Source organism: Cornus florida, unplaced genomic scaffold, assembly GCF_030987335.1.
Source record: "Cornus florida cultivar Cherokee Brave unplaced genomic scaffold, ASM3098733v1 CherokeeBrave_3.0.0_Hap2_Chr10, whole genome shotgun sequence".
NCBI lineage: Eukaryota > Viridiplantae > Streptophyta > Magnoliopsida > Cornales > Cornaceae > Cornus > Cornus florida.
The window spans coordinates 11,378,863-11,396,446 of record NW_026775580.1 but is presented as its reverse complement, the minus strand read 5'-3'; the positions used below and the strand labels follow the sequence as shown (position 1 = coordinate 11,396,446).

General features: G+C 38.0%; 1 protein-coding gene across 2 annotated transcripts in view; it reads left to right on the top strand.

Annotated features, from left to right (window-relative positions):
• Positions 1-17,584, top strand: part of LOC132277322 (uncharacterized) — a 59,859-nt gene that overhangs the window by 24,860 nt on the left and 17,415 nt on the right. The window contains exon 22 of one of the 2 annotated variants that reach the window (XM_059779165.1): positions 7,098-7,145. The exons of the other annotated variant lie outside the window; for it this stretch is intronic. Coding sequence (XP_059635148.1) covers positions 7,098-7,145 — 48 coding nt within the window. The remainder of the gene's footprint in view (positions 1-7,097; positions 7,146-17,584) is intronic. 2 annotated transcript variants of the gene reach the window in all.

Sequence of the window (17,584 nt, the reverse complement as noted above, 5' to 3'; positions counted from 1 at the left end):
CGAATATCAACCTCAATATGCTTTGTCCTCTCATGAAGAACTGAGTGAGGTGCGAGCATAATAGCAGACCGGTTATCACAAAATAGAGTTGATGAACTAAATACGGGAAATCCTAGCTCAGTCAATAGAGAACGAAGCCAGAGGATCTCACAATTGCCCTGAGTCATGGCACGGTACTCTGCCTCTACAGAAGAACGAGACACAACGCTTTGTTTCTTACTTTTCCCAGAAATTAAATCAGAGATTCAGCATAATCAGCATCGGTGTAGCATGAGATAAGAGGCTGTGGTGTGGATTTGTAGAATAGACCAAGTCCTGGGCAGGACTTGAGGTACCGAAGAATTCGGTATACTGCATCTAAGTGTGAGGTCCTAGGAGCATGCATGAACTGACTCGCAACACTAACCGCAAATGTGAGATTAGGTCTAGTGTTTGTTAGATAAATTAAGCGGCCAACAAATGATAAGTTAAGGGAAAGGTTAGGCGTATGAAGAAAATACTTTAAAGATAAATCAGGAGATAAAGGGACAGTACCCTTACTGTTGATCGGTGTAAAAGAATCACCAGCAAGGCGTACCTGCCCGGAGGATGCTTCCATATCCGAAAAATATCGAGACTCACCAGTTATGTGATCGGAAGCACTAGAATCTATGACCCAAGTTGGAGGAACAATACCAGACTGAGAGGCATGGAATGCAGATGGGGTACCTAAGTAACCTGCAGTTGATGTAGCTGAAGGGATGGTACATAAGTGAGCTGCAACAGATGTAGCTGAAGGGAGAGATGCCTGTGATAAATGATCTCGGACATGGGCACCAAAGGACTTGACAATAGCAACAGTAGAAGAAGTTGTAGTGCTGCTAGGTCTGAGGTGTGGGTAGAGCTAGAAGCACCTATCCTTAGCATGACCAATTTTTCCACAGTGTGCACATGTAGTAGAACTCCCCTGTCCACGGTTACTGCCACGGCCACGGCTGCGAGTACCAGATGGTCTAGAAGAAGCGACTAATGCCATTTGATCAGTGTCAGGTGTAGGAAGTGTAGCAGGAGCCATCGAAGGTGTAACCTGACGTCGACGATCATCCCCATCAATAATAGCAAAAGCCTCGAAAAGAGAGGGTAGAGGTGTAGTATTCAGAATTTGAGCACGAAGGGCCTCAAATTCTGGATGGAGTCCCATAGGAAATTGATAAATCTGATGGCGCTCGTGTCTAGCCTTAATAATCCCTGCATGCTCTGCTGATATATCACCAAGGGACTCATAGTGAGTAAGTTCCTCCCAACGTGACTGAAGGAAGGCAAAGTAATCTGCAACTGACAGCTTCAAATCGCCTTGGGTAGCTCGTGAGATATCTCGATGCAACTCATAGATCCGGGCTTCATTACGAGCATGAGCATAAGTCTTAGTGAGAGCATTCTATGAGGTGTGTACAATTTCATGATACATAAACATATTATAAATACACTGCTCCATAGAATTGAATAACCACCCAAGAATGATACAATTATCAATGTCCCATTATGTAAACGTGGGTTCAGTAGGTGCTGGTTTTTTAATAGTGCCCAATAAATATATAGTTTTACCCAACTCCCTAAATAAAGTCTCACTGATCTCGACTAACACGGAAAAAATTTCCTGTTTAATAAAACTGTAGTAATCCTTTGGGCTTGGGAACTATGCCCATAGGATCCGTTATCCTTAGTTTGAACATATTCCATTTCTCAGATTGTGATGATATAGAATAAAATCGCAGATTCTTACCGAATTGAAGATTGTAAATACTGCTGTTTGCAAGTCACAAGGGCTGGAGAAGTCTTCTAAGTGAGCAGCTCTGTTTGCAAGAGTGAAACTCGGCCTGACAATTCGTCAACATGTACTTAACTTGCGGAAGTCGACAGAGAATGAAAAGAGACTGGACGATTCGTCAACAACACATAACGACTGAGCCGGTCATTGGTTTAGAGAGAGACCCCTCTACCACATGAAGCGATGGAGGGAAGACAAAATACCCCCGAAGGGGTTTGGTTTGCTTGGGTGTGGTTTAGTGGTTGGTGACTGAAAAATTTAAAGAGCACAAAAAGAGGAGAGGATGAACCAAGCGAAGATGAAGTAGAGATCAAGTAGTGGAGTGTGTGTCGTGTTCTTGGCTCTGATACCAAGTTGAATGTAAAAGGCTCTTGTAAGCCACAAATTCTCATTAGCCACAAACCTAATTTATATTACAGACTGAATATTATATAAGTGGAAAGTAAATCAAATCACTGATCCTATGCCTCTGATAGGCACATGATGAAAATAATATCATATAAAATCAGATTAAGATCAGATCAAATCCAATCCCTAAAGATACTCCCAATACAGATCAAATCCTTATATTTTCTCCAATAAAAACCTATAAAAAACTAAGCCAAATCAAATATAGCCCATTACAACCATGGTTCGTAGTTGCGATGTAATGAAATTGGGTTAGTATTGGGGAAACATAACAAAATCGGTTACTATAGTAGTGAATTTTTTTTGACCTCGCACGAAGGGTCCAAAATGCACCGATTCACAACTTTTTAAAACATAATTCGATAAAGATGATTTTTTTTTTGAAATTTGTTGACTTTTTGAAGACTATTTTACATAAGTAATGACCTATTCATAAGTTCTAAACTGCTTTGATTATTAAAAATGCTTAGTAATTATACTTTTTACAAAAATAATAAATAATAATAGATTTAGGCATGAAATAAATGAAATTTGATATAGTAGAAATATAATATAGAAGAAAAAGGAGAGAATTGTGTAAAGGCTAGAATGAGATAATCAATCATTCACAGTTCTAGTATTTATAGATAAAAAGAGCACATGCTCATATTACAAGAAAGAAAATTAAATCAAATCTAAATAAGATCACAGCATATTCTATAGCATAATCAAATTTATGCTAATACGGTAAGTCATTCTATAAATCATGGCTATCATATCTGCTAACACACCCCCTCAAGTTGGTATGTGGATATTTGAAACGCCCAACTTGGACAATGCATTCTCAAACATATTCTTGCTGACGCCTTTTGTAAGAATGTCTGCAAGCTGTTGAGAGCTTGTGACAAATGGAGTGCAAATCTGACTAGCGATGGTTTTGTCTCAGATGAAGTGCCTATCAACAAATAAAAAATGTCTCCTCAGACAACAAACAACCAATCATATCTCCTTAGACCGTAAATAACCAACAATGTCTCCATAGGCCATTTCCCTTCATACACATGTTTAAAACATGTAGATGGAAGAATCAACAATGGCTCTTCAGACCATTTCCCTTCATACATATGTTTAAACAATGTAGATGAAAGAATCAACAATTCTCCTTGGACCATAAAAAGAAATAACTACCTCTCCTCATACCATTTTTGAATGGGTGGTGCCAAACTCGCAACGCCCTCATTAAGGTTGGACCACCTTGCCTACCCGACATCTCCCGGATGGGCGATGTCACCTTAGACCATTCCCGAATGGGTGGTGCAGAACTCGCAATGCCCTCATTGCAGTTGGACCACCCTGGCATTGATACCAAGTAGAAATATAATATAGAAGAAAAAGGAGAGAATTGTGTAAAGGTTAGAATGAGATAATCACTCATTCACAACTCTAGTATTTATAGATAAAAAGAGCACATGCTTATATTACAAGAAAGGAAATTAAATCAAATCTAAATCACATCACAACATATTCTATAGCATATTCTATGGCATATTCTATAGCATAATCAATTTTTTGCTAATACGGTAAGTCATTCCATAAATCGTGGCTATCATATCTACTAACAGATATCATATATGATATGTGATAATCAAATCATAGAAATTGTAAATATATAGAGGAGAGAGTTGATTTTTTGGGTTCTTTGGTGTGATAGTTGATTTTTTTTGGGTTCTTTGGTGTTGGTTTTGTATGCCCTACCATCACAAATTTAATGGATTGTGGTTGACATTTTGTCCCGTTGATGAATTTGTAGCTTTGTATGTAATTGGCAAATAATGTGTATTCGTCGATTCGGTTGTCCATTTGACTACGCAAGTAATTTATATGTATATGAAGGGGTTTATATACGGTAAATCTAAAATGCGGCAATTGTGTTATCATAAATGGTTCATGGTTAGTAAAAAAGGACGGAATCTTTATTAATTAAGAGATGAACCGGATCTAGGATAATGTAAGCAAATTGTGATTTGTGAGAGCCGTTGTAACAATTTGCCCCTTATCATCGTTATGGCGAATGACTTTGAAGCATGAGAAAGGTATAAACTCTTGTATTGATTGGTAATTGCTTTAATTTATTCGGTGGGGCTAGGGGTGACAATTTGTGTTTGTGGGTTATAGTCGTGTCGTGTCGATATAAGGGTATTCTACTAAATAAGTAAACCCAAACCCGACCCATTTAATAATCGTGTCAGGAACCCTTAACACGAACCCGACCTGTTTATTAAACGGGTAATGACTTGTTTATCAAAACGAGAAATTTAATATTCAATCAAATAATAAATACTAGGAAAATTGTCACAATTAACCTAAATATTCAAAATAAGAAGAAAAATCATAAAGCGTAGTTAAGGTTAATGTTGAAATGACTTAACTGTCCATAGTAATTGGGTTTAAATATATAACATAATACATAGGTCATATTCACGATTATGACATGTTGAGTTAAACGGGTATAAATGGGTTACACGTGTTGAACTCTTCAACTTAACCCGACACGGTTAAGTAAATGGGTTAATCATGTTAATCCGTTTATGACCCAAACCCATTTAAGGTCAACCCAAACCTGCTTATCTCGTGTTGTGTTCGAGTAGTATTGGCGGGTCGTGTTGTAATTTGCCACCCTTAGGTGGGGCCTATAGGTCAGGTGCTTTGGGTAATTATTAATTAATAGCTTGGGAATATACTCTCAAGAGTTGCATCAACGCTATTGCATTTATTTTGACTTGATTAATTTGATCATGGGAAATTTAGGGACCTCCGCGAGTTTTGATAAAATGGTTTATATATATATTTATAGATTAAATATATTATGTTCTCAAATAAATGCTTTACGTGATTAAATGTGAAATAATCAAGGAGTCGAAATAAATGGATTAATTAAGTGGTTGGATTGTTAACTTATAATTATCCGATAGCTAATAAAGCACAGAGGGGTGATAAAACAAATTAACTTAGTGGATAATCACTTTCTAAAATGAGAGCAATTAATTCTATATATTGTAGTTAGAATTAATTATTGGCTAATTGATTTGGGTCTATGGAGATTGGTTGGGCCAAATTATTAGTTCATTGGAGCCATGAGGAAAGTGAGCCCAGAAGATCTTCTCTCCTACCTGAAGAGATTGATATGAGCACCCCTAAGTGGTTGTAGAGAGAGATTTTCACATCTAGTAAGCATTATAAAAGGAATGCTAAGTGAGACATTCTCTAACCTTGTGCCCTACTATACATATAGCCTCATATATATATATATATGTATCATCTCTACCAATTCTAGGGTTCTTGCCTATCTTTGTTCCCACCAACAAGCTTGAGAAAAGTTTATCAATGGGGTCATAGGAGAGATTCTTGAAGGCAAGGAATCCATTGGAGTAGAGCTTTGAGTAGGAATTGTAGATTCAAGCTTGGAGCTTCTTCATTCATCTCAGCGGAGTGTGTTTGAGATTTACTCAAATCTCAAGTTATAGGGCTCTTTGTCCCTGCGTATGTATATTCATCAACAATGTTCCTACAAGTGGGTCTCTACACATGAATAAGAGGTCTTTAGTTTTGTCTACATATAAAATATATTATATATAGATAAATTTGCTTACGTGCTATTTTATGATCAGTTTTATTATGATCTCTCTCTAATAAAATAAAGAGTTTTTCTTGATTAAATAAAAAAACTAGCACCTTTGTAAACAAATAATCATTCTTGGTTGGGTGGAAAAGTACTTTTTGAATGAACAAGTGGTCATTTAGGTTCAGTTCTTGGTAGCCCATATTGGAGGAAGAGAGTTTGTTAACCTAAGATTTCTTGTTTAAATAAATAAAAGTACTGCTTATATATATATATATGAAAAGTCAATGATTATTCAGTGGAACAGTGCCCACTTGTAAAACAGGTGATCTGGGGTTCGATCCCCGCCCAACACTTAAATTGTGCAAAAGGAATATCACTTTGCATAAACCATCACCTGGGCCTTTTGGTACTGGCCAGATTGAGGCGGAGCCGGCCATTTTTTAAATGAAACAGCTGTTACTCAAAATTCGAGTGTGAATTTTGAGTCCCACCGGTAAACTTGTGGGACTCGGGAAATTCTACTTCAAACTGGAATTACAACTTGACCCGAAGCCACCTCCCAATTCTAGACTTACCTGAAATTTTCAAAACATCCCTTGGGCTTAATAAACCAAATTGCAACAAATTAAAAATTTTATTTTTTTATATATTTGTTTAAATCCAATGGATCTTCCATTGCACCCAAAATAATATATTGATCTTGATAACATCAGTTTTCTAAAGATATTTAGTAACGCGCGACGGAGATCCATGGCGACACCATTAAAAACTATTTCTTTTAAAGTAACAATCAAAGGCATTACTAGGACAATATGAAGACCAAGAGGTGTTTAGAAAATAATATATGAAACCTATTTATTTGTTGATATGATCTGGGAATAGGATACAACATTAGGAAGGAGCAAGAAGGAATAAAGGGGTTGTAAAGATATTTTATATTCCTATTTAATAAAAATCACACGACCATTGCAACCAGGCCTTGACCTTGCATCTCATCCGTAGGGATTCATTGGAGATAGTACTTAAGCTAACAACTGGTGATACTGAAATTATAATGACATACATATCTTTTTTCCATCCCCTACTTTATTTGTTCTGTGGAAAAATTGCAAAAACTTCTCTTCTTTTCTTCCTTCTCACTTGTAATAGTACATACAATGATCTTATTAATTTTTTTGGTCAGAGTCTCTAAATGATTTACTATTATTTGTAGCGTTAGTTACACTTTTTTAACTCTGTTGATATATTAAACTATGATACTTGATGCCTTCTGTCTTGTAGGCCGTTGTATAAGGCATAGGCTTGATTATGGAGCCATCATCTTCTTAGGTACTTTATTCAATCGTTTATTGTTGTTTCTTATTATCTTTAAAATCATTTGTTGACTAGTTCAACTATTATTATCGTTTTTGATGCTGTTATTTTGGAGGTGAGTTGTTTATGTGTGAAAGAGGTTGATGTTGGACCTAAAGTCTTGTTAACTTCAAGATATAATCAAATCAAGAGTAAAGTATAAGAAGAAGAAGAAAAAGAGAAGAAATAGGATGAGAGAAAAAGAGAGAGGGATGGGGAAAGAGAGAAAGAATACTTTCATCCTTCCACCGCATTCTATTTATACGAACAAGCTTCAGAAATTACACATTAGCCCCAATATTATATAAGTACTAACAAATAAGCCCCTGACAACACTCCCCTTCAAGCTGGTGCAAAGATATTTATCATGCCCAGCTTGACTAATATATTTTGCAAGCAAGTCCTACTCACACCCTTAGTTAAAACATCAACAAACTGATTATGTGTGTTGACGTATCACGTATGGAGTACAAAGCAGCCCAAGACGAAGCTTTTCCTTGATGAAGTGTCGATCGACTTCAATGTGCTTTGTCTTGTTATGTTGAACTGGATTGTGGGCAATGCTAATAGTAGCCATATTGTCACAATACAACTTCGTTGATTCGCGAACAGGATAACCCAACTCACCCAATATCGTTCATAGCTATAACAACTCACAAACTCCATGTGCCATGGATCTGAACTCAGCCTCTGCACTAGATTTAGCTACTACAAACTGTTTCTTTCTTCGCCATAAAGTAAGATTACCTCTAACAAATGTACAATATCTTCTTGAAGTAGATCGTTGACCTGTCATAGACCCTGCCCAATCGGCATCACTATAGGCTTCAACATGCAAGTGGCCATGATGGCCAAATAATATCCCCTTACCAGGTGAACCCTTGAGGTGGCGAAGAACATGATGAGCTGCCTCAAGGTGTATGTAGAGCATGTATAAATTGACTAATCACACTAACAACATAGGCAATATTCGGGTGCGTGAGAGATTAGATAAATCAATTTCCCAGCCAATCGCTGAAATCTTCCCACACCATCTAATTGGTCTCCATCTACATCATTAATCCTATGGTTCTGCTCAATGGGAATATCAATAGGTGTAGCTCCAAGCCTGTCTGTTTCAGTCAACAAATCTAACACATACTACCATTGAGAAATGAATACCCTTTCTTCGATCTGCACACCCCGATGCCAATAAAGTATCTTAATAATCCGAGGTCTTTATCTAAACAACAAGGAATTAGGAGAGAATTGTTTTAGTGAAATGGTATTTCATTGATACTAAGAATGATATACACGTACACTACTTATAGGCTATACAAGGCATTAAAAAAGGAACATAATAACCATACAACTAATTTTCCTTATTTACAAAGTTGACTAGGCTTATATTTAAACATAAAATATAGCTAGGCAATCCCTAGAGATCAGCAATAAATCTCAGCTGAATATTCTCCTTTCCAACACTCCCCCTTAAGCTGGTTTGAAGATATCTTCCATAGCCAGCTTGCCCGTCAATTTCTCAAATTCTTTCTTGGACAGACCCTTTGTAAGAACATCTGTAATTTGTTCATCAGTTGGTATATAGGTCATACAAATCTGCTCGTACTTTATTTTCTCCTTGATGAAGTGCTTGTCTACCTCAACATGCTTGGTTCTGTCATGAAGAACAAGATTATGTGCTATTGAGATTGTTGCTTTGTTATCACAGTATGCCTTTATCGGAGAGGGACTTGAGACCTTCAGTTCGTCTAAGATTCTCTTAACCTGCAACACCTCACAAATTCTGTGGGCAACTGATCTAAATTCGGCTTCAGCATTGCTTCTTGACGCCATATTTTGCTTTTTACTACGCCAAGTAACAAGGTTTCCTCCAACAAAAGTACAATAGCCAGAGGTTGACCTTTTATCGGTTATACTCCCAGCCCAGTCTGTATCTGTATATACTTCAATTTGTAAGTGACCGTGCTTTTCAAACAGCAGGCCCTTCCTTGGTGATCCCTTCAAGTACCTTAGGATTCTGTACACAACCTCGAAGTGTTCTGGACCTGCTGAGTGCATAAATTGACTTATCACGCTCACCGCAAAAGCTATATCTGGGCGAGTATGCGACAGATAAATCAGTCTACCAATCAGCCTCTGAAATTGCTCTCGGTTCTTCACATCTTTTGGTTTAGCAGATTGGAGCTTCAAATTAGGTTCAATTCGTGTCTCTGCTGCCTTGCAACCAAGTAGACCTGTCTCTCCAAGAAGATCCAGTACATATTTTCGTTAAGACATGAAGATGCCCTTTTTAGACTTGGCAAACTCCATTCCAAGAAAATACTTTAAGGCTCCCAAGTCCTTGATCTCAAAGTCATCAGCAAGAACTCTCTTGAGTTTTTTGAGCTCAACATGATCATCACTTGTTAATATTATATCATCAACATAAACAATCAAAATAACATCTTTCCTTCTTTTGAGTGCTTATAAAACGTAGTGTGATCTGCCTGACTTTGTGTATATCCGTAGCCCTTTACAGCTTTCCCAAATCGCTCAAACCATGCTCTGGGAGATCGTTCGAGGCCATACAGGATTTTCTTAGTCTACGCACTTCCCCTTCACCAAGACGTTCTTCAAACCCCGGTGGTAGGCTCATAAAGACTTCCTCTTTCAAACCCCGTTTAAGAATGCGTTTTTTACATCTAGCTGGTGTAATGGCCAGTCAAGACTAACTGCTAAGGATATTAAGACACGGATTGAATTTATCTTTGCGACTGGAGCAAAAGTCTCCTGGTAATCAATACCGTGTGTCTGTGTAAATCCTTTTACCACTAAACGTGCCTTGTACCTTTCTATACTTCCATCAGCTCTACACTTAACTGTAAACACCCATTTGCATCCTACCGTTTTCTTCTCCCTGGGTAAGTTAACTATCTCCCAAGTCCCATTCTTTTTTGGAGCATTCATCTCTTCCAAAACTGCTAATTTCCAATCCAGATTATCTAAAGCTTCCTGAATGGTTCTCGGGATAAACAGTTGGGAGATTTTTGAGGTAAAAGCTTTATGAGACTTAGAAAGCCTATGGTAAGACACATATTTAGCAATAGGATGTTCTATACAGGTTTAGACTCCCTTTCTAAGTGCTGTAGGTAAGCAGTAGGAGTGGAATTTGACAAAGAAGGATTAGAGTTGCCTAGAGTAGTAGACGGACCATCGCTCGGCGACAGTGGTTGGTCTTGTGCTAGAGTTGTAGGCAAGTCTTTATTTTTTTTGATGAGTACTCCTTCTAGTGTAAACACGGAGCACTGAGTCTTGATTATTAAAGGTGGAAGGATCAAGAACAGGTACGGGAAAGAAGGTATCAGGCAGAGGAACAGCCAAGGTATTAGGCAGAGGAACAACTGTTTTCCAAAACTGAGCTTCATTATTCACTATCTCCCTCTGTAGACAGTTTTGTCCAAAGTAAGGCCGACTTTCCACAAACGATACATCCATACTCACAAAAGTGTTTTTTGTTTTAGAATTATAACACTTGTATCCCCTTTTATTTGGCGCATAACCAATAAACACACATTTTTCTGCCCTAGGATCAAGTTTGGATCGAAGCCTACTAGGTATGTGAACAAACACAGTGCACCCAAAAATTTTCAAGGGTAAGTCAGAGAAAAGTCGACATTCAGGGAAGAAGTTTTTGAAACACTCTAAAGGTGTAATATATTTTAAAATACGAGTAGGCATTCTATTTATAAAATAATATGCTGTCAAAATAGCATCTCCCTATAGATATTTTGGTACATGCATTAAGAACATAATGGCACGTGCAACTTCAAGTAAATGTCTGTTTTTTATTTCGGCAAAACCATTTTGTTGAGGAGTATCACTACAAGTAGATTGATGTTGAATCCCCTTTTCCTTTAAAAAATTTCCCAAAAATTGATTGAAATACTCAGTTCCATTATCAGAATGAAGTACTCTTATTTTTGTTTGAAATTGGTTTTCAACCATATTATAAAAATTTTTGAACAAATTTTCAACTTCAGATTTATCATTCATCAAATATACCCAACATAGCTGAGTGTGATCATCTATGAAAGTTACAAACCAATTTTTTTTCCAGAAGATGTACTTTTCGAAGGACCCCAAACGTCACTATGAATTAAGTAAAATGGTTTTGAGGCACAATATGGTTTTAAACTGTACATAGTACGATGGCTCTTTGATAAATGACAACTTTCACATTGAAAAGCTGAACAATCCACATTTTCAAATATAAGAGGAAGTAGATACTTCAAATAAGAAAAACTAGGATGTCCTAGTCTAAGATGCCAAATCATTATTTGTTCACAGACAGAGAGAGAACTAATACTAGTACCAAAGCCTTGAGCTTGTTTATTACGGAGGAAGTTGTCATCAAAATAGTAAAGACCGTCCACCATTCTAGCACTGCCAATCATCATCCCCGTGCTCAGGTCCTGAAAATCACAGTGAGAGTTAAAAAAGGTAACACGACAATTAGAATCTTTAAAGAGTTGACTCACAGATAAGAGATTATAGGCAAGACTAGGGACATGAAGGAAATATTTTAGGGTGATTTTTTCAGAAATTTTGATAAAGCCTTTTCCTGCAATAGATGAAAATTTTCCATATGCAATTCTAACTTTTTTTTTATTATCAGAACAAGGCAAATAAGAATGAAATATATGAGAAAGATTTGTCAAGTGATCAGAAGCATCCGAATCAATGATCCAAAGTGTAGGACTAGAATGACAAAAGAAAGCACTAGAGTTGCAACCTGTTTGAGCCAGAGAAACATAAGGAATACCAGACTCTGGATTGGATTTTAGCAGCTTCAGAAGATGATCCATCTGCTCTTTACTGAAGGGACCAGCATCAGCCTCATTTGCATGAGCAGATTGGTCTCCAGGCTTGCTGCTCTTCCAGTTGGCGGGGTTTGTTGCGGAAATCACACCATATCCGAGGCTTGTCGTCTGCTCTGCGCTGGTTATTGGAAGTTCTGCTCGCATTTGCATTAGCAATGACTAGGGCAGAATTTTCAATCGATGCCCTAGCCCCCTTTTTTCCGAGCATAACACTACGGCGGCTTTCCTCCCTCCGAACTTCAGCAAATATCTCTCCAATTGAAAGAAGAGGACCACGACCAATGATCCTTCCCCTTACTTCATCAAATTCTACGTTCAGGCCAGCGAGAAATTTGTAGATGCGATCGTTTTCCACTATTTTCTTGTGGTGATTGCAATCATCTGGAGATTTCCATTTACAGTCATTGAAAATATCCAGATCCTGCCACAACCTTTTCAACATATTGAAGTATTTGGTGACGTTGTCTCCCCCTTGTCGAATTTCTCTGAGCTGTAGTTGCTGTTTGTACACTTGGGATTGATTGCTGAGGTCAGAATACATCTGGTGAATGTTATCCCAGAGTTCCTTGGCAGTTGGATAGCACATATAGTTAGAGGCAATGTCTTCATCCATGGAATTAACAAGCCAGGTCATAACCATGGAATTTTCTGCATTCCAAGTGGCATAAGCCGTATCCTTCAAATCAGGTGCCTTTGTATCACCGGTCAGGTACCCAATCTTTCCTCTCCCTCGAATATACATACGTACTGATTGAGACCAGCGCAGAAATTTGTCTCCATTAAGACGTATAGTGGTTATTTGAACAGAGTGCGAATCAGAATTGGGACCATGGTTTTCACTAGGCTTAGAAGAGACTTTAGATGAGACTTCAGACATCGTGAGAAGCTAGGGTTTCGATTTGAGAGGAAAAAGAAAAAGGTGGAGTTTACTAAGGAATAAGTCCTGGTAATTTTTTTCAGAATGCAGAAAAGAGTTAGAAATAAAGTTCCTGCTCTGATACCATCTAAACAAGAAGGAATTAGGAGAGAATTGTTTTAGTGAAATTGTATTTTATTGATACTGAGAATGAAATACACGTATACTACTTATAGACTATACAAGGCATTAAAAAAGGAACAAAATAACTATACAACTAATTTTCCTTATTTATAAAGTTGACTAGGCCTATATTTAAACATAAAATTCAGCTAGGCAATCCCTAGAGATCAGCAATAAATCTTAGCCGAATATTCTCCTTTCCAACACTTTAACCTCGAACTCTGTCTGCAAGAATGACTTCATTCGATGAATGTCTTCTGAATCATTTCCAGTGATAACAATATCATCAACATATACAATAAGGGCAGTGTTGCAGCCCTGGTGCTCTTAATGAATATAGTATGATCTGCCTGACTTTGTGTGTACCCTACTCTTTTCACAACAGTGATGAACCTTTCAAACCAAGCACATGGTGACTGCTTTAACCTATACAAGGCTTTATTTAGCTTGCACACTAAATTCTTACCATTGGCAAGCTTAAACCCTGCTGGCATAGTCATATACACTTCTTCCTCCAAGTCACCATGAAGGAAAACATTCTTTACATCCAGCTGATGTAAAGGCCAATTCAAATTAGCTGCCAAAGAAAGGACACGTATAGAGTTCATATTAGCAACTGGAGCAAATGTTTCCAAATAATCAATCCCATAGGTTTGAGTGAAGCCCTTTGCTACTAACCGGGCTTTATATCTCTCAATTGTTCTGTCTGAATGATACTTTATTGTGTAGACCCATTTGCAGCCTACTGCTTTCTTACCCCTAGGTAATGGAACAATATCCCAAGTACCATTCTTCTCAAGGGCTTTCATCTGGCTTCCTTCCATGGAGTTTGACTGAGAGCATCTGAAACACTAGAAGGAACAAATATAGAGGAGATACACGAAGGAAAAGCACGATATGTTGGAGATAAGGCATCATAGGATACAAACTGAGATATGAGATGTTTTGTACAACTACAAACACCCTTACGATAGGCAATAGGGACATTAAGATCAACAGGAATGCTATTGGGAAAAGAATCAGGAGTATCCATGTCAATTGGGGAATTACTTGGATCGAGGGAGACTTCTTGGTCCTGGGGTGAGTTAATGATTTCTTTTGCCCTCCTAGTGTAGACAATTGGCTTTCCCTGCTGCAAATCATTACTGTTAGGAGCATTAAACATCATCTTTGGTTTTCATATAATAATGCCAAGTATATCGACTAAAGTCATCAACAAACACAACAAAGTAACGAAAACCAAGTAATGAAGTAGTAGATTCCGGACCCCACACATCGGAATGAACAAGATGTAAAGGAGCTTTACTTTTATTAATACTAATAGGATAAGAAACACGACATTGTTTGGCAAGAACACATGTTTCATAATTTAACTCAAAAGATTCAACAGAAGCAAACTGGGGAAGCACAACTTCAAAACAGGAAGAGGTAAATGACCTAGTCTGTTATGTCATCGCATTAACAGATCTTTATTGATATTACTATTCTTAATACTATATTGATTTGCAACATTATAAGAAGTTGGCCTCGCGTTAAGCACTTCTAATTGTCTTCCCCGTATCCAAGTCCTGAAACACACAGTGAGATGGAAAAAAGGTTACACTATGTTGAAAGAGAGAAAGAAAGAGAATATATGGAAACGTATATATCATTGAGTTAGTAATACAATAATACAATGGTGTTTATATAGGAGAAGCTACGGGAGTAGGTGAGTGGAGAACAAGTAAGCCCTATACATAGTAATTCTATATATGGTAATAAGGGGTAGGTGACAACTCATACAATACTACACAACACGTGTGACAACTCATACAGTACTAACTATACACGTGTGACAACTCATACAATATTGTACAACACTCCCCCTCAAGCTTGAGAGTAAATGTCAATAACTACCAGCTTGCTATATGTGGAATCAATAGAGTTCTTGAGGAGCGCCTTAGTGAAGATGTCTGCTGTTTACCAAGAGGAACAAATGGTGTAACAATCTCATTCGAGTTAAATTTAGATCGAATGAAATGGCAATCTACTTCAATGTGTTTAGTTCTCTCATGGTAGACTGGATTGCTAGCAATATGAATAGCTGCCTGATTGTCACAATGGAGAGGAATTGGGTACTGGATTGAAATCCCAAGTTCCTGTAAAAGAGTTTTCAACCAAGTAAGTTTACAGGCAGTGTATGCCATGGCACGATGCTCTGCTTCAGCACTGGAACGAGCCATAACTGACTGTTTCTTACTCCTCCAAGTTACTAGATTTCCTCCTATGAAGATGCAATAACCCGTGGTGGACCGTCGATCAGAAGGAGAATCGGCCCAATCTGCATCTTTGTATCCCTCAATCCGAAGATATCCAGAAGATTGATAAAGCAGACCACGTCCCAGAGCATGCTTGGGATACTTCAAGATGCGTACAACTGCCTCCATGTGAGGTATTCGAGGACTGATCATGAACTGACTCACAACACTAACTGCATATGAGATGTCTGGAAGAGTGGTTGTGAGTTAAATAAGTTTACCTACAAGTCTCTGATACATCTCTGGATCATCGAGTGGGTCACCATCATCCAGCTTAAGTTTTACATTAGTCTCCATGGGTGTAGCTACAGGTTTCGAACCAAGATATCCAATATCCTATAAGAGATCAAGAGTATACTTCTGTTGAGATAGGTTAATGCCTTGCTTTGACTGAGCCACCTCAATTCCTAGAAAATACTGAAGTTTGCTCAAATCCTTAGTAAGGAAGCTAGAACTCAAGTGATGAATTAGAACTTGTATCCCATCTTTGTCACTGCCGGTGATAACCATATCATCTACATACACCACAAGAATCACAATACCACGTTTCGTTTTCTTAAAAAAGAGAGAGTGGTCAGCCTGGCTTCTGGCCTACTATGAGCTATCGCTGCTTTACTGAACTTATCAAACCATGCATGAGGGGACTGTTTAAGGCCATAGATAGATTTCTTGAGATTGCACACACTCCCCCTTATACTCAAACCCAAGTGGTTGAGTCATATAGGCTGTTTTAGTAAGGTTATTGTGCAGAAAGGCATTTTTAACATCAAGTTAATGAAGTGGCAAGTCTAGATTAGTTGCAAGATAGATTATCACATGAACAGAATTCAGTTTGGCCATAGGAGAGAACGTCTCAGTATAATCAAGGCCAAGTCTGAGTGTAGCCTTTAGCAACAAGTCGAGCTTTTAGATGGTCAACAGTACCATCAGGCTTCTGTTTAACAGTAAAAACCCAACGACAACCAACAACCTGAGTATCAATAGGCTTAGGAATAAGGTCCGAAGTATGATTCAATTTTAAAGCGTTTATTTCTTCTTCCATAGCTTTCTTTCACCCTAGATGAGAAAGTGCCTCCCTGTAGGACTTAGGAAGAGCAATAGAGGATAATAATAAAGAAAAAGCTTGAAAGGAGGAGACAATTTATTATACGATACAAAATTGGAGATAGGGTGATTGGTACAAGATTGTTTACCTTTCCGAACAGCAATAGGTTGATCAAGATTAGAGTCCACAGAGATGGAAGAATCTCCAGGCGTTGAAGCGACTGGTGGGAGTGGCAAGGCTTGGTTTACTACTCCAATTGTTGGAACATGATTAACTACTCTTTCCGGCGACGAGCATAGACATGAAGAGCTGGTGGGATGTCAGAATCAAAAACTCAAGTTGGAAGAACAGAGTCCTCCAGACGACTACCTTCCTAAGAATAATAAGGAACATCCTCAAAGAAAGTTACATCTGCACACACAAATTGTTTACGAAGAGTTGAACTGTAACATTTATATCCCTTTTGAGTGCGAGAAAAACCTAAGAAAATACATTTGTGAGCACGAGGATCAAGTTTGTCTCGTCTCTGGCTTAGATTATGAACAAAACAGACACACCAAAACACTTTTGGAGGAATGGAAAAAGAAATTTTTTTTAACAGAAAACATCATTTGGAAGGGTGATTTTCCTTGAAGGACCTTAGAAGGCATGCGGTTTAAAAGATAAGCAGCAACCAAAACTGCATCTGCCCAAAAATATTTTGGAATATGCATTTGAATTAGTAAGGCACGAGCGATAGCTAGGAGTGGGCCATTCTTCCGTTCAACAACTCCATTTTGTTGCGGGGTATCAACACAAGATGTTTGATGGATAATGCCCCTCGACTCAAGAAACTTTTGAAAAACATTAAGTTTATATTCAAGGGCATTGTCAATTCTAAGAACAAGTAATTTTGCATCAAACTGATTTTGAATTTCAGCCTGTGTTACCTGGACTTGCCGGCGACGGCCAGAGTGTCCGTGTCGACACGACACGACACGGACACCGACATGGGATATGTGTCCGACCCTCTGTTCTTCAACCGGACACGGTTGATGACGAAAATAAATAAAAGGATGTGTAACTCGATGCTTGTGAAGGATTAGGGATTTTTTTCGTGTTTTATTTAATAGATCTGCAGCTATACGAAGCTTCCTGGTTCAACAATGGCACTCTGATTCGAATCGGTGGTCTAA